The 26,795-nt window shown below is 36.7% G+C and overlaps 1 protein-coding gene across 1 annotated transcript; it reads left to right on the forward strand.

The window, feature by feature from the left end:
• Positions 1–26,795, forward strand: vstm2a (V-set and transmembrane domain containing 2A). The gene is made up of 5 exons (XM_017462297.3): positions 1–649; positions 1,436–1,620; positions 20,656–20,706; positions 20,818–21,151; positions 26,020–26,795. The coding sequence occupies exons 1-5, from the start codon at positions 544–546 to the stop codon at positions 26,094–26,096; spliced, it is 753 nt and encodes a 250-aa protein (XP_017317786.1). The 5' UTR covers positions 1–543; the 3' UTR covers positions 26,097–26,795.

The following is a 26,795-nucleotide window of genomic DNA, read 5'->3' on the forward strand; positions in this document are numbered from 1 at the left end:
CAAATCGAACGACAAAAAAAAAAACAAAAAAAAAACAACATTGCTGAATTATTATTTATTTTTTTAATTCAGTGTGAGTGCTGCAATTTTCAAGTATGATATCCACCCCCGCTAAACTAGTTTATACTTTACTAAAAACTAAAACTCTTACCAAATGCATTTTGTTTCAAACATTAAATCGGTTTGCAGTCTGACGAGCAGTCAGTAGTTTGGCGCCGTTGGCGGGAGCTGCGCGCGCTGACGTCTCAGCAGCAGCAGCAGCGGCCACGCGCGCCGAGAGGGAAGGCATCGCGCCTCTTCTCACATCCATCTGAGCGGCTCGCGCACACAGAACCCAGCAGCACCAGCGGACAACTTCACCGGGAGTCGCATCCGAGCCTGAAGTTAGAGCGATGCAACACGGTCGTCATTTAAACTCGAACCACATTTCATCGAATTATTTTTAACACCCACAAAACGACAGTTTCTTTCTTTATTTTCCTTCGGAACACATTGTTGTCATTGTTTTTTTTGTTTTGTTTTTTTTGTTTTTTCCCCCGGTTGATGCGAGACCTTCTCCGTCATATGGAAACGATGTGGACCTTACACGACTCTGTTGGATTGGTTTTCTTTTCCTGTTTGTCGATCCAGATCGGATTTTCTCTTCAAGGTAAGCGATTAAAAAAATAATAATAATAAGTAAAAATTTTAAAAAATAACGAGATAGATAATATTTCTGAGACCACATTTTTATCAGAATGATGTTTTCTTTGGTGGTCATGGAGGATGATTTTAAATCGATCGGATTGTTAATCTCAGTTGATGTGATTCGCAGATTAACTGGTAGAATGATGATTTTTTTTAGGGCATGTAACCTGTTATTAGTAACAACTGTTGATTTCGGATAACTGAATAACGTGCCTTTTCGTGCCCCGTTAGTGACCATGCATGCTGCTCTTTCTGCCAGAGCTCGTGATGCTCTCTCTTGCCGTTAAACGTAAGGGAATAAACTTTGAAGGGGCGTCAAGCGCGAGCTGCATCTCAAGTTGTCGGATGTGCAGCAGCTAAGCTTGATTTGGGGCTTCGGTTTCTCACATACAGCCAAAACAAAAAACAAACACGATTCGTGGATGCAAAGTATTTACCATGTGGACGCCTGTTAATTTGTATAGACATCAATCTAAACTGATTATTTATTTATTTATTCATGTATTTATTGCTGGTGGAAAAAAAAAAAGAAAAAAAGATATGAAATATGTCCCCCTGCAAATTAACCCATACTCGTCCGCAGCTGGAATCTGTATTAATCTCGAGCGTTACTGAGCAGTTTTTACTGTGTGGTGAATAATATAATTCGGCTGCATTTTAACTAACCATAAAGAGTAACAGCGCAACAGACTGTGCTTTTCTATTGCGCATTTGCGATGGCTCATGTATGGGCGCATTTGATTCGCAGGCAGATTCACCGATCTGCCATCAAACATCACTGCCAGGGAGGGCCAGAACATTGAGATGGCGTGCGCTTTTCAGAGCGGCACCTCCTCCGTTTACTTGGAGATCCAGTGGTGGTTCATCCGCGCTCCTGAGGAGCCGAGAACCAGCGAGGAGGATGAGGAGGAGGACGAGGAGGAGGAGACCGAGGTAATCCCGCGTTATGGCGGTACAAGATGATGGGGGGGGGGGATCTGTGAACGGTGAATGGTGTGCTATAAATAATTATATATATATATATATATATATATATATATATATATATATATATATATATATATATATATATATATAAATATGCTTGTTCAGATCCCCACTTTGTCTAATTTTCAAAGGATTTTGGGTTATGTTATATTTGGAGGTGATATTTTAATAATTCAGCAGGCTCATCAGTTAGGAGGATAACAACTGTACAGAGTTTTTTTTCGAATACAAAAGATGAACAGAGAGCTCACTGATAGACAGATAGATTGATAGATGCATATGTTCATGTATATAATGTACTAATTTTCCTTGTTTTAGTGGCAGAATTTATCATTCAGCTAATATTCCGCAAAAAAAAAACACCATCTATGAACACTATATATAATACATCATTTGTCTATAAGCTTAAAACAAACGGACAATTTAAAAGGTATGTCAACACCGGTGGCTTGAGTGAGTATGCATTTGTGCCGTCTAACCAAACTGATCATGATGCTTTCAGCTCTAAGAACATATTTCACTTAATAAAGCAATTTGCTCATATCAATAGGCCAATGCTGAAATGAAGTGATCTTACGGCATTCACTGAATATTAGCCTGCTGATAAATATGGATAAGTTAATCGATCAGGTGGAGTAAGTGTGTCTTCACATATATAGCTTAATTATGTTCATCCACTGATTTGCTTGACTTGGGCGACTGGAAAAGCCTTGCTTTGTAAAGTTACCACATGTATATCTACTGTGCAGAAATGCTCTGAAATGCAAAACCATCAATTTTCTCTCTACTGCAGAACCAGTTCTTATGCCTTTTCTTCCTCCTGGTTGACAGAGCTCAGACACCTGCTGCATTTTGTGGTGTTTAATCTCAGTTTTGTTTTTAATTTTTTATGTAAACTGAGTCTGTATTTTGTGTTTATTTATTTAGTTAGCTGCACACATTTGTATAGACCACAAACTGAACTGCTTTCTTTGCTGGTAAAAACAAACAAACAAACAAAAAAACATCATATGCATATACATATGGTCTTTATATAATTTGCTGTTTATATAAAATACTCAAAGCTGTCAGTATGATTCAATGTCACTGAGATTCCACCAGCATGGGTCCCACTAAATTTAAGTCTCACCTTTCTTGAGATCCCCATAGATTTGTGTGACATACTCGCCATGAGGCAACTGGACTCATTTTGAAGGACAGGATGTAGGACTGAGGCATATCTGGAGATGGCATCTTAGGCTTCCAGCAGGCTTATTAGTAATGGCATTGCTTGAATGACAACAAGTCTGTGTGTGACAGTCTGCGTCTGTGATGTTTCTAAAAGGAGCTGATTCTGAAACATTTGTGACAGCATTACAAAAGCACTGTGACACCCATTTGTAGTGTGTGACATGTTCTGTGCTTATTTATAAAGCAAATTGTAATCTGTGTTACACCTTATCATGTCTAAGACTGCTTTGTGGCTCACATTTTAGAAAGGCACAGATATACTTAACCTTGTCTCAGTGCTTCATAATCACTTTGAGCGAATGCCATGACTTGTTGTGACATTCCATTAAGTCATCAGAGCAGTTTTTTATTACAGTGGAATTGCAGTCAGTGGCACTGCAGTAATACCACTGCTTGCTTGTGTTAAGCCTTCACTCAGTCACTGTGTATTTTGGGGCATTTTTACAGTTTGTCATCACTGACACCAAGAGCAGGCTTGCTTCCTTTCATAAGGGTTCTCCCTTCACCTGGTTTGCACAATGAGACGAAGGTGGCTTTTTTCTCTCCCCAGAAAAATCTGCTTGGGTTTAATACTGCTATTACTGAACTATTGTTGTCACTCATCATGCACATATTGCTGAGGCTTTGATCCACGATTTCTATCAATTTCGGATCTGGAATGACAATAGCTGCTGTGCGGTATGTGGCATTGTTCATAGAAACTCATTCTTTCCAGAGCAGCATGCTTCATATGACAGGCAGCTGGGTCTCTGCTGAGCAGGAGCTTTGAAAAAAACAAGGATTGAAGAGGTATTCTGTAAAAATATGCTATTGACAAGTCAGAGTAATAAGATGGGTCACTACTGCAAATGTGCTTGGAGATGTTACACTAAAAGCGCTCACCTATGAAGGGTATCCATTAAGAATATGAATATGAATTTGTGTTGAGCGTACTGGCGATGGGGACTGCAGCAGTGATGCTGTGTTAAGCATAATATCAAGCTGATGTTGTGCATGGGTCTGAACATTACAGGTGAAGAGCCATTTGATATCTTAAACTCTTAATAAAAATTAATGAAGAAATACTCATTTAAATATTTGTAATGGTGTACTTAATATTTCACACCAGCTTGTGGTTGGATTTTGTTTGCTCTGATCTTTGCTGTCGAAATCCTAATGGGTGAATCTGATGTTCTCAAGTATAATCAGTGATAGCTGGTGATGAAATTGAATGCCATATAGCATAGGTTGTCATCGTAGACATAAAACCTTTTGCATACACATAAGAACCTACAGATTAATTGCTTTCTTTTTTTAAGTCAAATGTTTATGCTATGTCTCTTCCAAACAGCAACCTTGGTAAACAGAAAAGCTTCACTTGCCATTAGACAGTTCTTTCATTCAGAACAAGGAGCACAAAACATATGTTTTAGCCATTTGCCCCTTTGTATAATTTGTACTTTGACTAAAAAATGTATGCTTAGTATATTTGCTTCTAGTATTTCCTCCCAAGGCAATTTTAAAAATGAATTATTGAGAAAGTAATCCACCTCTTTCATGTTTATGACACCTGTGAGTGTACAGTATTTATGAATGCTACTTCTCAATTATTGCTGGTGATAAGTTTTGAAAGTCTGAGCAAAGCATATTTAAATAAATCTCAGTGGACCCCAAATCAAGGGAGTGTTTCACCTTGATACTCTGCATGAATCTACAGTCTGGGTTTGAAAGAAATCAGCTCCAGTCCCTACCTCACCCCATTCTGTATATTTCTGCTTAGCATCATTGGTGATGTTATTGTATTTGTTCCACAAATGAAAACAAAAAATAATCTAATAATAATAATAATAATAATAATAATAATAATACACTTCAGCAAAAGCAACAGTCAACAGTAAATCAGATGATGTGGGTGTCAAAAATATGTGTTTTTGTATGGTGTTAATGTATTTTTTTTCCTTGAAAATAAGAAAGGCCCTGCTTGTGCAGGATTTAAAAAAAAATGTCATTCCTGGAGTAACATTCCTTTCTGTTAATTACGGCCATTTGATGTCATCAGTGTGTACCTCTTACAGCACCTTTCTTGAGCCACTTGAAAATCACCAGTCAGCTTCCGGACAAGAAAACTTTTGCACGGCTCTGCATTTAATTTATTTGTTGAAAACACTGACCACATGTTGCGTCAATCAATTAATTAATCAGTATTCTGCTTGTGAGTTGAACCCTAATTTATTCATCATCTCTTTCATCATTCATTTAAATCAAGGCTCTTAGTACTCAGTATTGGTAACTATCTAGCCTGCTAAGAGGGCAGAAGTAGAATGTGCACACTAATAATAACAGTTCACAATAATTGTTTGAAAGGAATGTTGGTCCACAGACAAGTCCTACTTGAAGAAATCATGTTCGCTAGTCCTGAAAATATCCTTGTATCCTAATTCTGAGAACAGTTCATAGCTGTTAGTACCACAGCAGGGACACATCAGCTGTTCTTTTGCTTACACAAAATGACAGTCCTACATGTGTATGTTTTTCTCACATCTTCTTATGATCTTTTGCAACTATGCTTTAGGGAAACCATATTCACCAGAAGGTGAATTGAGATTTTACATTTCTGGATAAAGAGAATACCATGCATAATACACTGCATATTCATTTTAAACCATTAAACCAGATAAAGTATGCTTTATTTTTATTTTCCACTCAGTCCTCCAAATTTCTTGTATAAAATGTCTATTAGTGTAGTCATGTCATGCATTAATATACATTAAAACCAAAGATTAGACTACAAAACAAAAGTGAGCTTAGTGAACCAGGCTGAGTCAACAGCAGATTACTCATACAGATTGCCTCATCTGCAATATTGGCATGTTCAGATCTTGAGAGCAGTTTCATTTGATTTCTTTAACCCTCACCAATCCTATGTCAATGGTTTAATTAGGCATTATGGTGCTTCTGACTGGTAGATCAAACATGTGCCTAGTAGTCAAGGCCATGACTCGGACAGCTGGGAATCACACGGCATCTGTGGTACTAGATCACCAAAAATTCGTTTGGAATTCCTGAAAAGTAACATGGGCTGGGGTCAAGTGACACACCATCAAGTTGTGCATTTCCAATATGTGGTTGTGTGGCAGTTATTCAGGGATGCCTCTGAGCATGTTCAAACACTTGACAAAGCCATGAGGGTAAGCATTTAAAATGATGTACTGGCAGGTTTCATAAGCATCAATGTCGATATCTTTCAATGAGAGTATAGGACAGCCTGCATCACTGGGAATTGTTTGTGACTAAAAATGCATCAAACATACTCTAGCTAAACAGTCCACCAATATTTGTAGAAAATGTGGTGGTCTAATGTGTTACAAAAACATCAGCATCTATGAATCCATAATGTACAAATGATGCTCTGTGTGATGTATCAAAACATGGATTACAAAGTTACTATTTGTTTTGTTGCTAATTTTCAGTCGTATGATAAATTTGCTATTACCTTTTGCAAGTACTCAAATAGGAACACTGTGTGGGCCTTGAGTTGCCAAGCATGTGTATAATTGTCAAAATTGAATTGAATATTATGCCATGCTTATTACATTTCGGCTGATGATGAATTTTCATACAAATAATTGTGATTTAATTGACTATTATACTTTTTTTTTGCCAGTAATATTGGTGTAATGGTGGTATAAAAATGGACACAGATCTGAAGTAGAGCCATTTATCAACACTGAAAATGTAAGTAAGGTTGCTTTCAGTTAAGCATTTATTCAAAAACTGCAAAGAGAACCATGAAACAAATAAGCTAAAAATAACAATTAAAACCCTGTGGCTACTGAATATACAGTTACATAAACAATGTGCCATAGAAACGTTCTGTACATAAATAAAGTATTATGGAAAAACAAGCCATTTACTGTTAGCAAAACTTACAAATACACTAAATTACTGTTAGGTGACAGAATACATTTAGAAATGTTGCATAGGTCAAATAATTTCAGAATAATGATTAAACTATGATAGTTCAGTGATTTGATAACGCTAATGAACCCAACAAGAATCGGAGGCATATTTGCAGAGACAGTCTGCTTAACAGACGACATTAATTTCTATGGAAACATGAATTTTGATTTAGAGAGCATACCCTTCACAGTTACATGTAAATACAAAATCCATATTTCAGGCTCTCTCATTCAGCCTGGTCTCCAGTCAATTTTCTAGCAAGCTCCCTAACCCCAATGGTTGATGACAATAAGGATGGTAGCTCAATGAAAATGCTTGGCTCTGATAACTGCTCCCATCGACCAGCTCCTCATTAAGGAGACACATTGACAATCGGTGTTGTCATTGTCCTGATCATTTTGTTACCTGCAGACGGGTTTTGGGTCTAAAAAAAAGAGACTTTTTATGCTGATCTATGGCCAGGTCCTCTTTCTAAGCAAGTCATTTAAAGCATCATATTAGAAACCACTAAACCGATTTGGGTTTGTAATAAAATCATGTTACTGTTTTACTTGCATTATCAGGAAATGGATCTGTGCAAATAGTGCACAATTACAATGAAACTGGCAAAGTAAAGACAGCATGCTTACCTTAAAATTCATACAATGAAAATGTTAACATTTGATAATGGCAATATATATGTATATATATATATGTATATATATATATATATATATATATATATATATATATATATATATATATATATATATATATATAAAATGACTAACTGACTGGAGAATACATGACTGGAAATGGGAACTGAAATGATTGGTTTTATCTCTGTTCCCATTACTTATAAACACAAGTGGACATTGTAATGGAATGGTGGTCATAGTCTTTGCAAATGGCACTTAATAGAATTTCAACTAAGAACTGATCCAAGAGGGAACTGTATTTGCACACGTAGACATAGTTTACAATACTGCTGTGCACTACAAAAGAAAGTGTAGGAACAGCAAAAAGAGAACAAGAAGTCATTGATCAGGGACTTTTTTGTTTGTTTTCATTGTTAGTGTACATAATTTCATTAGAACTTCTTTGAAAAGTTTAGCGGAGCCCGTCTATGTGATATATAGCTGGCTTGATTTAAGAACACACAGTACATTTGACCTTTAAGACCTGGGTAAAAAAAATATATTGTGGAGTTTAAAATGCAATACATGATTTCATTAATTAAACAATAGATCCTACATTTCCTATTTTGTATATGTGCACCAATTAGATTATAATTGGGAGATGTTCATGATGTTCTCAGTAAATCTATCTGAGAGCATAATTAAACATTAGTACAGTACAATGTCCTCATTTAGATGACAGGAATAGATTACCATAGTGGTTGAAATATAAATATTTTTCCTCAAATTTTGTTCTGCAGTGGTACAACATTTGGCATGGCTGATTAGGTTTGATTGCTTTTAAATGTCATGACATTTGACCTTAATAATCTGTGAGTGCAGCAGCATGACAGAGCAAATGTTTGTCCTCCATGTGGAATGCATGCTGGTGTGGGTTGAACTTCAACAAGAGGACTGGCATTAAAAGTGTTATACATAGCAAAACAAAAATATTTTAAAAATAATAATAAAAAGAATAATACTGGGAATAAAGTGTTAGGACCATATTCAGAGTTGACTTCTGACTTCAGACTTCGGACTGGAATTACGGTTTGGACTGTAAATACACCCAAAAGAACTATGGAATGCCACTTGAGAAAACCACCAATGAACTGTAGGAGAAAACCCTGTGAGGTGAAATTATCTTCAGGGATGCCCTTACTCTGCCGATTTGCTGAAAGGCTAAGATTTGTTTTAGAAGCCATTTCAGTGACCGTGCTCATATATCATGGGTGAAAAGCCAATTTTTCCTGAAAGCAGACAAATAAGAATTGGTGTGACTTTAGTGTTTAATGAGTGCATCTGCAGTGTACGTGTGGTGTATGTGCAGTCTTAAATTATAATGACTCCACAAAAGTGATTTTCCCACCATAACCATGGACAAAGGATACTACAAGAAGCTAGAGAGTGTGTGTGTGTGTGTGTGTGTGTGTGTGGTGCATGGAGGAAGAGATGGGGAGAGAGAGAAAGAAAATGAGTGGACAGAAGGATGGAGGGGGAGGAGGATGGGGATTCAGTGAACATGCACTATGCAGTGAAGATGCCAGCAGCATGGTCCAATTCAATTTACTAGATCAAAACAAATGTTGTTCTCTTTGAAGACAGTGGGCACGAGGGCATCCAATTAGTGAATGACTTGCATTTGATCTGTCTCAGCCCCTTGCAAGAACATGGATAGAGCTGTTCTTGCCACATGCACAAATGTGCATGCCTGCATTATGCTTTACAGAACTGCTTGTGATGCCAAACTATTGTATTCAACTTTGGGTTGTATTGTATTGTTTTAAAATAAGTAAAATAAATATGACCAACTTTTGCATGTGCTTCTCTGGACCCGGTTGTGTTGATTGTATTGTGTCAGCAAATCTGTGTTCAGTCATCCTGCTCTGCCTCCCACTGTCTATGTGTCACTTGTGGAAAGGAAGTGGAAGATACTGCTGTTTTGTTCAATTGGGAAATTAGCACCAGACTAGAATCCAAAGCTTAGTTGGAAATTACTCATGGAGTTATATTGATTAGAATCTCAAGATAATCAGCATTCGATTGCATAGGATTAGAGGAAGTCAGTGTGGTAAGCATGCAAATGTCACAAGCTCTAAAGTGAGGAAGGAATTCTTTGTCTTTTGTAAAATGCTGAACTGAAAGGCTATAAAATTAGATCTCGTTCGTGTTCATATTTAAGAAAAGCACAGCAGTACATTCTCCTTCTTATTACGTGCCAATTTATACTTTCAATAAAGGCATCAAACCAAATTCAGAAAAAAGGTTTACTGCCATTTTGTGCCATGTTCATGTGAACTTTATCGCAAATTCATGCATGAATGAATTAAAAGCGTGAACGATAGAAATCACAAGAGTGAACCATGCTCTCTTCTTTCCATGCACACCTGCAACACCACGAAATGAATCTCATATCACATACAGTATCAGTTCATCATTGATATACAAACATTAAAAAATAAAGCACTCACAAGCTCATGCTGATGTTATAGCATCATATTACCTTTCATGGTAGAAGCTTGATATTTTTCAATGTAAGTAGTAAAATTTGTTCAGCAGTTTCAAAGTTTAATGATTTGTTAACTGTTCCATATACCCACCTAAAATCTATGGGTGACAGGGCTTTTTCTGTCTATGCTCCTTCACTTTGGACCTCTCTTTCTCCTGAACTCAGGGAAGCTCAGACTTTTGGCATTTTTAAAGCTCTACTCAAGACACACTTTTTTAAACTTGCATTTGACTGCTGATGTCTTTTTTATGATTATTTTATTATTATTATTATTATTATTATTATTATTATTATTATTATTATTATTATTATTAATGTTGTTGTTGTTCTTATTAACTTTTATGTGTTTTATTTTTTGTGTACTGCTTATTTTGTGTACAGCGCTTTGAGAAACCGCTTTTAAAGGCGCTTTATTATTATTATTATTATTATTATTATTATTATTATTATTATTATAAGTGAGGTCATTTAAGTTTATCTTCTTTAATTTAGGCATGGTGAGATTAATGATGATAAAGACTGGATAAAGAGGTAGAGAGAAAGATCCATTTAAATCCACAAAGTTTGTGTTTCTTGTGTTTTTTTTTGTTTATAACATATTCCCTATCAAATTCCTTATTTGTAATTTAAATTGGTTGTTCTTATTGTATCAGGGAATAATCATTAGATTCGCCCTAGAGGAGAAAGTCGGTAGAGGCAAAAGATGTTAAATGTTAAATTGTTCCTCACAATTTTATTTTCCATTTTATTGTTGAAAAAAAGGGAAAATTATATAAGTTATAGATGTTCTTGTGTTCCTTTTGTGTAGCTGTAGTGTTTAAGTTTTTTGCCATAGCTTTTAGAACTATTATAGAATTCAATCTATTACCTGATATGCCCCATGTTCTGGGCAAATACTGTACAGCATATGTGTCTTCTCAGTCTCCTATGCTAAACTATAACACAGTCCCTATCTAAATACCCCTCAGCCCTTTTCTATAATGGGATGAATTAAGAGCCAATTGTGACTCTTTGGAAGAGAAGCCTGTGGACGTCTGCCTGCAGCCGTAAAGGAGATGAGTGCCCACACATAAAAGTGGCAGATTAGATTAAACACAGACGGCTCAGTTTGATGTGTGGGATGACTTTGACCCCCTTCTGGGTTTAGCCTCTTGCCCTCTGCTCTGCCAATGGGCCTCTTGCCTCTCATTCCTGCCACCAAATAAAATGCATTCACTCAGGAGGGCTTCGGCTCATGCAGCCTGCTCAAATGGAACTGCCACACTGTTTTGATTAAGGATGTCGATTTGAAGCTGTAATTGCCACGGCGCCTCATTGTGTGAAAGTCGTTTGCAGAGGGTAGGAAAAGCATATTGTATTGCGCAGCAACCGATGAGCACTGATTAAATGGCATTGTGTGTATTTGTGGGCTTTTCACAGCTGTGCTTTATAAGTACCATGTAAATAATAGTCTTAAAAGATACAAAAAAAATCAGTACACAAAGGTTTTTACTGCATGGACAAAAACCTGTTAAATTATAGTGATATGCAATCATGCAATCATAACATTTAATATTAATAAATGGCTATAATGTTCACAATGTGGAACACAATCTGAATCATGGATTTCACATATAAACATGGTATTTGGTGATTTAGTAGATATTTTGTAGAGATTTAGGAAAGAAAAAAAGGAAAATAGGAAATTTGACCTAGCATTAAGATAATGTAGAGTTATCATAATTATGTAGAGTTATTATTATTATGTAGTGTTAGATTATTATAGGGTTATGTCAAACATTTTTGTTGCAAAAAAACAAAAACATTATAAAGGTATTTTATTCCAATAAGTAAGTATAGAATTTTTGCACAAATTTATTGCTGAAAAATTAATAATAACAAAATATAATATTAATACTAAAATAATATTATAATATTTAGTTAAAAAATATATTAAAAATATTAAAATATAATAAAAATATTATATAATAATAAAATTGAAAGTTTGTCTATGCTAAGGCCTTATTGAGGGCTACAACTTTATGGCTTAATATTTTAAACTAAACAAAATTGTCAGATAGAACCTTATAATTCCAAGGTCTCAATGTGCTGTTCTTTTATTATGGAATAAAACACAATTAGAAGTGCTGTTATTGGAAAATAAACAATGGCAGCCCAACATGAAGCATGTCCCAAGCAGCAATTTGCCAATGATTGCATTTTTTTTTTTATTAAAGCATGGTCCATTGTACATTTTAACCTTTTATAGAAATGATAACGTAGTAAACAAGCACAATATTATAAACATGTGATTTGAATTTCAACCGGCACTCCTGTCAGAACTGTGATGTTACTGTATATAGAAAGTTAATGAACATCTTCTGACTAATCAGAATCAAGAATGTAACAGTGATGTGCCACAAGCTAACATTTGTCCCCATTAATTCTGTCAAGCTTCTGTATCTTTGTGTATGAGTGTTTGCACAGTGGATTAGCTAGTTACACATGAACAAGAATAATGTTGAAATGATTAGCACCAGGGGACCCCCCCCAAAAAAATTTTTTTTTTTTTTTTTTTTAGCTCAGCTCTCTCAATTTGTGTTGGTTGTTGTTAGCTCACTTTGTTTGATTAGTATCATGGCCACAACATTGTAGAAATGTAGTTGCTTCCATACAGTATAGCTATACCAAAATCATATGGTATTCACAAACACTCAAGAGAGATTTTGGTTCTGTTCATGTCAGAGCAGCTTCACATCTTTGTTACTGACAGTTGATTCTACAGGCATTATATAGGGAATTAAATGTTTCAGCAAGCATCACATGTATTGAACAGAAATATTAGCATGAGAGTGAAATATTCCTTTTCAGTCTCATCCAACATGCAGACATAGTGATTTTAAGTCATGAAACAAGGTTAACAGTTTGCATATTTGAATCCCTATACAAAAGAAAACTGATCAAGTGCCAGAATTCTTCAGCATAAAATATTACCATCTAATAGTAAAAGTATGGTACTGTACTGTAATGAATAAGCCCCGATGAAATCATCCATCTGAAGATTTTCAACATGAAAATACCTGCAGTAGAGATGTCAACTTTCTTATAAAATGAAAAAGAGTGCTTATTTTGCATTGGACAGCAAAAACTCGAATTTGTGAAGTATTGTTTTGCGTTTTGTGGACCAGACAGAAGGTCAGGGGACAGCAAAGACATAAGACATATATAGAGCTCAGACAAAAAAAATTGTGCTTCAGGGAAGGATGTGGAGCGAAACCACTCCAAATCCAAGTGAAATAATTCATTCCAGGCTGTCAGTCATGGGCAGATAGAATGTCTAGTTCAAGGCAAAAGCCATCAATCATATTGGGTGTCTCTCCCGTCATAGTGAGTCACATCTGCAGATCCTAAATGACCTCATACCGGGCAATGTTAATTGCACCCGCTGAGGCATATGCTGAGTAGCCAGTATAAAACGTGTTAGTAAGGTTTTGGGCCACCACGAGTTTCCAGAGCAGCTTCGATGCTCCTTGTCATAGATTCTACAAGTTTCTGAAACTACACTGGAGAGATTAACACCCTTTTTCCAAAAGATACTGGCTTCATTTGCATTATGGGCCTTGATGTGCATGCTGATATTTTGACACAGATCTGATATTTTGTCCAACCTGTTTCTATATATGTAAGACTTGACCCATATCCGATTTTTATTTATAAGGTAATTTTAGACCAAAATGCCAGAACCTTGGCATGATACACTATATGGACAATTGAATGTGGACATCTGACCATCACACCCATATGTGGACCTTCCCCAAACTGATGCCAAAAAGTTTAAAGCAAAGATTGCCTAGAATGTCTTTGCATACTATAGCATTACAATTTCCTTCACTGGAATTAAGAGGCTCAGGCATGTTCCAGCATGACAATGCCCCTTTACCAAGATTGGTGTGGAAGATCTTGAGTGTCCTGCACAGAGCCCTGGCATCAACCCTACTGAGCACCTTTGGGATGAAGTGAAATATCAACTGCATCCATGGCCTCCTTGCCCAACATCAGTGCTGAATGAGCACAAATCTCCTAGCCATGTTCCAAATGCTAGTGAAAAGCCTTCCCAGAAGAGTGGACACTGTTATAGAAGCAAGCACATATGTGTGTGAAGGTCAGGTGTTCACATACCTTTGGCCATATAGTGCTATGGCCAAAGGTATGTGAACACCTGACCTTCACACCCATATTTTGCTCCACATATGAATTTTTAACATTTAAAATAAATACAATCTTTGGACACCATTGTTATGTCATGTCACAAAGCTGTCATGTACTGTGGGTGGATGGCCACTGGGTATATGAACCAGGATTACATCGATTTGTTCAGAAAAAGGACACGTGATTTTGTTATTTCCACTGTGATTACTGTGGTCTTTAGCCTCTTTGTATTTTCCTCAAAGCCTTTAATTTTACGTTGGCATTGAAGTCAGGACTGTCTGTTTCTTTGCTCTGCCATGGCCTGAGAAATGTCTTTGTAGACAGTGTTGTTTCTGAAGGTTTTTTGAAGGTGTCTCCCAACAGATTGAAAAAGTTTATTTCATCTGGACTCCACTGACTAACCTCATTTGTCTTTTAAGCATCAAATGATTATATGGTCTACCCTATGTGAGCATAACAATGACTATAATTTTAGAATTAGCAGGAAAATTAGGTGTGAGTATTTAGATGTGAGTTAAATGACCAGCTATCTAATATGTGATATTTAGTTATGATAGCATATGATAGAGATATCATATCTAATATCTTTATCCTTTTACAGTATAGAGATTTTATTTATTTAATGCTAACTATATTTTGTATTTATCTATTCTGAGCCAATCTGCAGCCCACACTTATGCATCCTCTGATCTACATGAAAAACATAACAACATATTCTTCATTTTAATAGTTTTGTTTTGCCCACATAAAGTTTCAGCACCTTATCCCATGGCACACATTGAACTTTAATTCAACATGGATATTACTTTGATAAATGCATGATTGACTGAGAAATGGGTATTGCATTTGGGGCATTTAAAAATGTTAAAGCACTCGTGAGACGCTTTGAGAACAAAGTATCTTGATGATTCCTTGTGAATACTGAAAACTGCATTTCAACAGTATTTCCAGGTATGTTTGATCTACATGCCAACAAATAATATTATATCAGTGCTGACTTACAGTATATAGACTAGCTAGGGGTACACTGAAATGTGATTGAATGTGTAATTGGGTATGTATTTAAAGGTATTTTCTTGCTTTAGCTCTTAACACAAAATGAGAGTGAGTGAGTGTACCACTCAATTAAAAATCCACAGGATGAAACCTTCCTCTGCAGCTTATTATAGTCTCCCTAAAATTCTGAGAATAGGCATTCATGGATTTCCTTCTTGTATGTGAACCCTTCATAACCTATGAAATTTTTTTTTTATTTAGACTCAATCCATAAAGTGAAGTCCAGCTTTTAAATAATGCAACACATGCACTTTCTTAGAATATCAAGTTAAAAGAACAAAGAAAAAGCACTATCATTTCATTCAGCACAGTGCTGACAGACAGCATAAAGGAAGTGCTCCAGTGTGGTATTTGATTTATTTGTGCAATCATAAAGCCTGTGGACATTCTAGTGTTTATGTGAACTTAGTTTTAGCTTTCTGTGATCTCTCAGTGTAAAAATTCATGATAAATGTAAGTGCAAAATTCATCAAGTGTGTTTAATTTTTTTATTATGTTTATTAATTTGACAGAATACAAGCGTATAGCTGAGCAGTTAAGGGTTAAATAAATAAAAAAAAAACCCACCCTGAATCCATCCATCCATTCATTTTCTGTATTGTTGGGTCACAGGGAGCATACAATGCAGCCTATATCAGGCGACTCAGGGCACACGGCAGGGCACACCCTGAAAGGGGTACGAACTCATGCAGGGCACAATCACACACATTCACACACTATGGACAATTTAGAAATGCCGATCAGCCTACAATGCATGTTTTTGGACTGGAAGAGGAAGCTGGAGTACCCGGAGGAAACCCCTAAACCACGGGGAAAATATGTAAACGGGATGGAGGTGGGAATCGAACCCCCAACCCCAGAGGTGCGAGGCAAACTTGCCACTAATTGATTCCTACATTACCCACAATGCTGTTCGACAGCCTGCTGTCTGCCTGTGGGAATTAGCCTTTGTGTTCTCTCTACCTTAAAAGAGCGACACGGCAGTGCTTTTGTCCTTTGGTCCAGCTCTTTCACTTTCTCATCTGTACACTATTCTCAAACAATTCAGCTTACAAAGCTTCAGCCTTCATGCTAATACCAACGTCAACACCATCAATCTTGTCATCTTGTACATAGATCACTAACTAGCCGAGTGGGTCTTTGCTGTAAGTCATAACAACTATGTTCCATACGCATTGTGTTTTGGAACTTTGAGTCCAACGTTTGCATCAAGGTCTCCACCAAATCTATATTGAATTTGCATTAATATTAATATGACACTGACCATTTCTGGAAAATTCTGAGTCAGAAGAGAAGCTTTTGCTCCTTTGGTTTTAGGAGCTAACAGCGAAACCTGACCATTATCATTTATTTTGAGATTGCTGAATGTTTTTTTTTTTTTTCCCATCCATCCATTTACCTTACCGCTTATCCTATAGCATCAAAGTGAATCTGGATCCTATCTCAAGGCGGGGTACACCCTGGACGGGGTGCCAATCCATTGCAGGGCACAATCACGTACACATTCACAGACCCATTCATACACTATAGACACTTTGGACATGCCAATCAGACTACAATGCATGTCTTTGGACTGGGAGAGGAAACCGGAGTACCCGCAGAACGGGGAGAACATGCAAACTCCGCACACACAGTGCCGCGGCAGGAATTGAACCCCCAATCCTGGAGGTGTGAGGCAAACGTGCTAACTACTAAGCCACTTTGTGCCCCTATGTTATTTTTTTCACTATTAAATATCAATGTATCTTTGCTAGCAATGCCCCCTTGTAACATCCACACATCAACCAATAACTTGTTACAGGAATAATGACAAATACTGCACCAACCAACAAATTAGCACCAGAATCATTAAACACATCACAAATATTTCAATATAAGCATAATTACTGTTTGTAAGGGTGGAGTTTTTTGAGGTTAAGGTTAATCAAAAGACCTTTTTTAGCAGAGATCCTTAACTGCAGTTCCACTCCCCACTGAGTCTATGTATCTAAACAGTGCAGTATGCATCCACAACTATATTTAAAGCACAACATTCTATGATTCGTTTTATTAAAGCTATGATTTCTCCCTGTACTCCCAAAGCAAGGTGCATTTTAGCGCTCAAAGCCTCAGTAAATTGAACCAAGCATGCAAGATTTGTAAGCCATGTTATACCCTGAAGTCATGAACAAATGTGACAAGTATTCCCTTGTTCTATACCTGAGATAAAATCAATCACCAACATCTGTCTCTTCTCAGACTCTCTGAAGTTAACAAGTTATTTCCTACAAGATGTCTACATATGTACAGCAATTCTCTGTAGCTTAGAGATTTATTACTTGAATCAACAGAACATCAACACCAAAGTGCAAGTGAAATATGTATACACACACACACACACACACACACACATGTCTGCAAGCTACCAAAATTCATTAAGTTCATAGCTGTCAGGAGCCGCCAAGGAGTAAGTTATATGTCTGAGATTTCTGTGGATGTGTTGCCAGTGTTATGAAGGACTGTCAGTGGAAAAAAATACCATACTTTTGATGGCTTGAAGACACACTGAACATTGGAAGTAGACTACAGAGAAGATTTCCAATGGTGAAAATATTGACAAGGGTAGAAAAGTTCAGGGCTGTACCTGTTCTTTGTGCAATGCTTCTGATTCATGGATCATTTGGGAAGACTCTCAACATTTACCAGTGAACATGTTGTGCAGTATCATGCAGTGAAAAAGAACAGAAAAGAAATAGCATGGCTATTCTAAAGCATACTGTGGGTTGTAGTTCCTCATTGCAAAGACAATGATATACTTAACATATATTTAAGCAAACCATTTGTATTGATATTCCCCATTAGGGTGAAAAACATTAAACTTAACAAATCTTGATGTATTAAAATCATTGATAAAAGGAGACTATCAGGCCACTCCTGATGACGAGAGATAATTAGATCGGAATCAGCATAGTTAAATGTCATTAAATGTACATCTTGATGTGTGATTATTAAGAAAACTGCTTAAGTGCATACGAGAGCATAATTAGCTCTTATCTCCCTGCTCTTAAAAGTGCAAGTCCAGAGCTTGTTCGCCTCGAATTAGTCGAGGCCATGATGTGAAATTTGCAGATGCACACACATTTGTTTAATTCCACGGTGCCCTGAGGTCATTATGTGTGAATGAGAGTATGTTTAGCATATGTCTACTCAGCTGTGGTTCATCTGGTCCAGTGGTTGCTAACGCCCTGGCTCTGCCATTATAATGTATCTGTGCTACATTTTGCATAAATAGGGCAAACCACAACAATAAAAGCTATGTAACGTTTATTTGGTATTTCTCTTTTCATCTATGCTATTTAACAGTCTTTGAGATTGCATTATATCCTTGCTAAAAGAGGGGCAAGGATTCATAAATATAGCAGAGAATGAGGAGACTCGTAGGCTTAATTTGTAATGAAGTACAAATGCTACACAACCACAGCCATTCATAGGCACTATGCCTTTTTTTATACCAGAATTGATGCTATTCTCCTTTTCTGACATTAATTTAGCACTCAGACTTCAGAGCCTCATGCATTATGCAAAGTGATCATGGGGCACCTTTTAAAAGAAGCTAATCTCGCTGAACACAAGGCAAGACATAGTCTTCTGAATGAAGTAGCCTATTGTAAAGGGCCAACAATCAGAAGTGGTCCATCAAGAACATTCTGAGACTGGTGGCTCCATAGACAGTGATGCATTTACATGTGAATGGTAAAAAAATATTTTGTTGTTGTGTATAGAGATAGGGTTGCCTTGCAGTTCCCAAAACTACTGTATTGTATTTGAGTGGTTAAGAAATTAGTTTGAAAGTAATTTTGTATATATCTTCACTAAATTGTATTTGGTAGATCGGATGTCATCAATTTCAGTCCTGCAGGGACAGAAGCTAGTGATTCAACTTGGCAGTAAATTAACACTCTTAAAGCAAGTTGTTGTACTCCCTATTGGATGTTATGCATCAGGGTTGCAATTAGAAATCCATTAGATCACAATTAGCTTGTGTTTGTTGTGTTTATGTGAATGGAAATGTATTGGAGGTCCAATTTATTGTTCATGGTGAATTGTATAAAGGTAATTGTGATAAAATACAACATTTTAGAAGAAGGGTTAGAGATTATAGCTTGAATATATGTCCTTTTGTCACATAATTAAAAGTAAAGGAGGCAGGTGCAAATGCAGATAAGAGGATAAGAGCTTTGTTATATGATAGACAGGCAGACAAATCCAAATTGTGAAACATAGACATGGTCATATACAAGCAAGGTCAGGCGATCGGCAAACGAGCATAAACAAGGCAATACAGGAATTGAGAACAAAGGTGAGAACAAAGGTGAGAACAAGATCAAAACAATAACACATGAACCAAGAAACAAACGCTTGGTATATGTAAAACTCACGTAATACTTCACAAAGACTTAGTGTTCGAACAGTCTTTTTTATTATGTGTGGTGTGATTGTTTGTGAGATTGGATGCAGGTGTGCGTGATTAGAATGAAGGTGAGTATTCTGGGAATCTCGGTCCACGGCGGCCATGTTTGTAGGCCGCAGTGCAGGATGGGAAATGTAGTTACTGGTTTCCTGTGATATGACTACTTCCATGTGACTATAGGTTTTACCTTATTCTCAATTCTCTTTTCTCAATTCTTTCACAAATACTAAAGTAATTTTACAAGAACCTCTTTTTTCACTGATCATTTATTGGCTCATCTTCAGTAACCACTTTATCCTCGTCAGGGTGATGGGATCAGGAGTCTATCCTAGGGAAACAATGAGTGAGGGGTAAAGGCAATATGGATGTCTTGTTGCAGCATCTCTTGAGCAGTACAGCATTATGGGATTTCCTCACGAGCCTGGTAGCAATAGTCAAAGGAAGAACACCTAAAAACCTGCAGCACAAGTTCTGCATCAGTGCGGGGATAATACCAGAAACCCTTCAGCTCCATTGTCCTTTGTACCTCTTCTGTGTGACAGGCTTTTTTTCCTGATGTTGTTTCCTTGATGTAGTACTTTTTGAATATTTTAAACTTCCTAAATAGCAGAAAAAAAGGTTTTTGAGCTGCCATCTGTCGCTGTGACTGTTCTAATGAACCAGCGTTCCCTTTAGCTGTCAAGAAAGAAATGCCTTGTAGAAACTGCATGATGTCTTTTCCTCTCCCTTGAACAGAAAAAGCTACAGAGTCTTTGAAACATTTATAGGCTGTATTGGTACTATGACTTGCAAATGAGTATTTCAGAGCATGAATATTAAGAGATGACGTGGGCTGAACGTGAAGGGTGAAGGGTGTTGATGTAAGATGTGTATGAATAAGTGTTAAGGTGGATTAAAATTATGAAAACCTGAAGGCAACCTTTCATGTTTTTGATGCTTCTGTTAAATTCTAGATGAAGCTGATACCAGAGCCTGACCCAGATGATGAAGGAACTAAAATAAGTGTAAGCTGATGTTTTTCATGGGTATTCTTTGCAAAATGCAAATCAAACTGGAAATTAAAATGAATGATTGACAGATTGGATGCTATTTAAACCTACTTGTTCCTCTCACAGACAGTCAAAGTCCAAGGCAATGACATTTCCCACAAGCTTCAAATTGCACGGGTGAGCAAGAGTGATGAGGGCCTATACGAGTGCCGAGTCACTGACGCCAACTATGGAGAACTGAAGGAGTACAAGGCCCAAGCCTACTTAAAGGTCAATGCAACAGTCCGTAGAGGACTCATCAAGAAGACTTCACCACTGCACCTGACCAATAAGAAGCCTCGTAAGAGCAGCTCGGCTTTAGGCCAAGACAGCAACAGTGTGAACTCAGACCAGCACTCCGAGTCCTCCTCTACCTCGCAGGCATCACAGTCCAAAACAGTCAAACACAGTGCTGGATCAGGTAAGAGTGCCTCCTGGCAGGGAGTTTGCATTCACAAGATTTTTCATTTATTTATTTATTTTTTACTACTGAAGGGTTATAGAGGCAAGTATAAAGGAGAATTTAATTTCTTTTGGCTTCCTTAAACCTCAAGAAACCTCATAACTTGGCAGCCATTTCACTATTGTCCAACTCTGAATATTCAGGTATTAAAAGTCTGTTTAAGCTGTTATTAAAGTTACATTTTATTACAGTAACATTTACAGCATTTGGCAGACATCCTTATCCACACTTACAGAAGTGCTTTATTATCACCATTAAAAAGCACATCATGCTAGTATAAATAGGTCAGATTTCTGACAGCTAAATAATACTGTCAGTTAAAACTGTGTTGGAGAGTTAATAATTTTAATTTAGTGCTTTTTAAGTGCTTACTGAAGAGGTTTTCATTCTTTGTGTGAAAACAGACAGTGACTCAGCTATTCAGACAGCAAGAGGAAGTTTATTCCACCACCTGGATGCCAGGCCAGAGAAAAGTCATGATGCATGTCTTCCATTTATCTTGAGGGATGATCAAGCAGAGCCGAAACTTTAACCTTGTGTAGTGATAATTAAGTTTGATACACAATTTACTGAATGTATCAGTCACAAAAGCTCTCATCTGGAACTACTGAAAAAAACATTAAATACTAGATTCATTCATAAATTCAAATTCTAAAAGTAACTTTAAATACTTAATAGGCTTTGTAATTTGCTTCATACGAACTGCTGCAACTTATAATGGAATTTATTGGAGCTCCTGTAAAGAACTTTATAGGCCATTTCACCTGCCAGTAAAAGCCATACCTCTCCTCATCAATTTGATAAAGTAGATATTGCATAAGGGGAATAGTGCTGATCGTAATAGAAAATTTATTTGACTCCTTTTGAAACGGTTACTTCACACAAGACTGTAAAAGTAAAAGTAGGTTGTTATAGGCCTGTTTTATTAGACAACTTTTATCTTTTAATAAATATGAACCTTTAAGTGCCTTTTATATTGATCCACAATTAGATTGACAATAATGTAGATTAAAATCGTACACCATGTGTTTCAGCGCTATGTTAGTAAGGATCCTGCAAGCTGACAAGCCCTGGTGAAAGGCCAGTTGTGCATTGTGTCAGAGATGGCTGAAAGGTTGGAAGGGCAGTTCAACATGGTGAACAGCTCTGCTCTAACAGAATATCTGATATTCACCTCAATCTCGCATGGGGATGGCAGACAAGCTTCACACGCTGTCTGTCATACACACACACATGCATGCAGGCACACACACACACACACACACACACACACTCACACATCATGTACAGATCCAGAGAGAGAAGAAAATGGCTATATACTGTATAGTACATTTAGACATACCTGCACACTGCAAAATTTATACAATGCTGTGAAAAAAGTATTTTCTCCATCCTGATTTATTCTGTTTCTGTGTATATCTCATACTAAATTGTTTCAAAAATTAAAACAAAATGTAAGATAAAACAAAGGCAACCTGAGGAAACACAAAATGCAGTTTTTAAATGATACTGTTATTTACTGAAGTAAAAAATGTTATCCAATACCAACGGGGCCTGTGTGAAAATGTATTTGCCTCCATAGTTACTAATTCCCCTAATCTATGAAACCGCATTCATAATGTGGTTCAGCTGGACTAGACGCAACCAGACCTGATTACCGCAAACCCCGTTCAATGAAATCAACACTTAAATAGAACTTTTTCAACAGCATGAATTTGGTTAAAAGATCTTATCCAGTAACACATTATGCCAAAATTGAAAGAAATTCCAGAAATGATGGGGAAGAAGATAATTGAAATACATCAGTCTGAGAATGGTCACAAAGCTATTTCAAAGGCTCTGGGACTCCAGAGGACCACAGTGAGAGCCAATATCTCATTAAATGGAAAAACTTGGCACAGTAGTGAACCTTCCCAGAAGAGGCCGACCTTCCAAAATTCCTCAAGGAGCACAGCAACTACTCATCCATGTAGTCACAAAAGAGCCAAGGACAACATCAAAGGACTTATAGGCCTTTCTTGCATCAATAAAGGTCACTGTTCATGACAACACCATCAGAAAAACATTGAGCAAAAATGCCATCCGTGGAAGAGTGGAGAGGCTAAAACCACTGCTAATCCAGAAGAGCATTAATGCTCATCTGAATTCTGATGATCCTCAAACCTTTTGGGAGAACTCTGGTTTGATGAGTCAAAAGTGGAACTGTTTGGAAGATAGGGGTCCCGTTATCTGGCATGAACCAAACACAGAATTCCACAAGAAGAACATCATACCTACGGTCAAGCATGGTGGTGGATATGTGATGGTGTGGGGATGCATTGCTGCTTCAGGGCCTGGGCAACTTGCAATAATTAAGGGAAACATGAATTCTGATCTACCAGAAAATCCTAAAGGAGAATGTCTCGTCTTCAGTCCATAAATTGAAACTCAAGCACAGCTGAATTATGCAGCAAGACAATGATCCAAAGCATAGGAGTAAGTCCTAGTCCTAGAAGTAAGTGAAAGACTGATCTCCAGTTATTGGAAGCATTTGGTTGCAGTTATTGCTGCTAAAGGTGGCACAATCCGATTTTAAGTTTAAAGGGCAATTAGCTTTTCACGTGAGTGATAGGTGTTGGATAACCTTTTTTGCTTCAATAAAATAAATAAATAAATAAATAAACAAACTGTATTGTGTGGTCACTCAGGTTGTCTTTGTTTAATGTTGTATTTTGTTTGAAGATATAAAACTATTTAGTATGAGATATACACAAAAACAGTAGAAATCAGGATAGGACAAATACTTTTTCACAGCACGGTATACACTATACATTTTTATACATTTCAAGCTTGAAATGTTCTATGGGAGGAACATTTTGCTAATGTTTAACATGTATAATCTAGAAAGAGAACAAAATGATCTCCCAGTAGAATAGCACAATTTTAAGATTGAAATGAGTAAAAATGTCTAGAAATCGGCTTAATAATCTTATATTTGTTTTATTGCAAGCTTATAATGTGAAATACTAGATAAATTTGACAATATTCAATATACTTTTACTTGCTAAGATGAAAGAATGCTGAATTTGAAATTCCTATATACTGGATGTAGTATTAGCTTAGTGATATTAATCATAATAGCATTTTATCATACAGTTTAACATAAAATTTAGCTCATATTCTTAATTGTCAATAACTTCATTGCAGTGCTGGAATGCTTCAGGCATGTTTACCTAACTACACCCCCACAGTAAGCCATCTAAAAAATCAGCAAGCTCTAATTACAGGCTGTGATATTCTGACATGACTCTTGACTCTAGTTATAGCTAATTGGACAGAACTGGTTATAAAAGTGCAGATGCAAAATCATATAAAAGTGCAGATGTAATCGGCAGACTCAGACAGCCTGCAGGAATGATGTAACATTAGGTTACATTATTCTTGTCACAGAGTATCCTAGGGTGGAGATTTAGAGTCAAATGATTAATTATTCTCTATAAAGAGGAGGAGGAAACCATGGGATGCTTCAGCCAACTGTGATTGCTTCTACACTGCAAAGCTCCTGCTCAGTTGATCACCATGGGCCAAATGAAATCTGGCAGGGAGGAGCATGAGGTCACAAGCTTGTATCTCCCTCTTCTCTTCCTTCTATTCTCTGTTCCTTGCTGAGAGAAACTCCCTAGACACTCCTCCTCTCAAAGTGCTTGGTTTATAGGAAGAATCCCGTAAATGTCACAGTGATTTACAGAAAATTTCATTTTCCATTTCCTCAGTGTTGCCTTTTTATTAGGGGTTTTATGGTTACATATACAGCTCTCTCTCTCTCTCTCTCTCTCTCTCTCTCTCTCTTTCTGACTTTTACCTTCTCTTTTGTAGCTGTTTGTAGTGCATCTCCTCTTATATTTTTACCATAATTTTGATAATTAAATTAGTTCCTTATTGTCAGTCAATCAGTTTATCTTTTAATAAATGCATACACTTTAATTGCCTCTACTTCAAGTTGTGATGCCTCTGATGGAAATACATGAATGGATCCTCTAGTTTATGAGTCCCATTATAATATCCATTAATTCACTCCCTCTTATGCAAAATGCTCATTAATAAATCATCTCTCTGCATAATATGTTAATAGAATTGCAAGCATACTTCAGGAGAACAGTTATGTATTTGATAAATTCGGATATACTCCCTTAATTCTGACATTAAAGCCCTCACAGGGATTTAGTAAAAAAAAAAAATAGAATGAAGGGGGTGGTCTTTTACATTCACTTACTGCCCTTGGAAAGTGACATCCAGAAAGACACACAGGCTCAAAACTGACAATGAGAAACTGAGACATTGAGATTTAAAAAAAAATAAATAAATGTATAGCTGAAAAACTATAATTCTCTGTCTTTGACCTTGCTAACTTGAAATAAAATATGGGCACATTTCCTAACCTGCTGATACAATTTTCTTTTCTCTGAGGGAAAAAAAATGCAGGGCTCCAAAGTGACACATGTTAGATTAGACTGTTAGATAAAGCCTCTGCACTATAGCACTACCAGAATTTCAGGATTGTTAGATGTTCAGATAGAGCTGAGTTCCCAACCCATAACTATGTCTTCTTTTGTGTAACTAGCTGTGGAAATTGGTATCAGAATTCAGGCCTTTCCAGTATTCCACATGTTTATTTGCAGAAAATTTACTGCTTTATAGAGATAACAAGATCAATACCTGGCAAAATGCATGTGCTTCATGATAAGTTATGAATGCTGACTTGGATGTAATTGATACCTAAGATTCACTGTTTACTGTTTGCTCTGTCAGCTTTAGGATAACAAATGTGCTTGTAATTTCTTCTCCAGGTACCAGGATAGATACGAGCTATGGACTCACTCTGCTGCTTTTTGCTAGCGTTTGTGTGAGGGGAGCTTTGCTATAGTCTGGGACACTTTTTTCCCCTTTCACTGTTCTTTTAAAGCCAAGAGAAAAAATCATCTGCTATTTCCATAGCACAGACACCACTGTTGCCCCAGTTTTCTGCACCCAATGTTATAATTATCTATACCAGAATCACTTTTGGTCAAAAATATAAGGCCTAGCGCATAAGACTGTAATCTTGGACATGTATTTGGTGACCCTGATATTAAAATTGGATGGACATGAACTAATTATGGACTTATTTCTCATCCAGATATTATGAATAATTTGGTTGTATTTTCTTTCTGTTCATATCCAGCTGTGAATTTAATATAAGATGCTCTTAAGCCCGGACAGAATTTATATTTGTGTATTATATAAATATAAATACAGATACATATATAATAATATGATTTTGAACCTTCTTGGACTGTGTACAGCCTGCATCCATCCTGGAATATTATGTGTTCAAGGACACTGAAGTAAATGTGAATATAGCAGCACTGACTTTTAAGTAAATATTGTGGCTGGATCGGAGTTCTGCTTAACTATGTGATGTTCTGCGCTGTTTAATCTGCTTTGAAGTTTCCTGATTTTGCTTTATGCAGATTGTTTGTGCTCAAATGCACATGCTATTCCTTTGTTGTTGTAGGGTTTTTATTTTGATGTTTTTCTTTTCTTTTTTTTATTTTGCATAATAAATGTGAGCTTATTTCTGTTA

Source organism: Ictalurus punctatus, chromosome 1, assembly GCF_001660625.3.
Source record: "Ictalurus punctatus breed USDA103 chromosome 1, Coco_2.0, whole genome shotgun sequence".
Lineage (NCBI taxonomy): Eukaryota > Metazoa > Chordata > Actinopteri > Siluriformes > Ictaluridae > Ictalurus > Ictalurus punctatus.

Excerpts from the sequence above, each read along its gene's own strand:
- vstm2a (XM_017462297.3), top strand. The coding sequence starts at position 544 with ATGCGAGACCTTCTCCGTCATATGGAAACGATGTGGACCTTACACGAC. Across the intron at positions 20,707-20,817 it reads ATGAAGGAACTAAAATAAGT|ACAGTCAAAGTCCAAGGCAA; the intron begins GTAAGCTGATGT and ends TTCCTCTCACAG. Across the intron at positions 21,152-26,019 it reads CAAACACAGTGCTGGATCAG|GTACCAGGATAGATACGAGC; the intron begins GTAAGAGTGCCT and ends TTTCTTCTCCAG.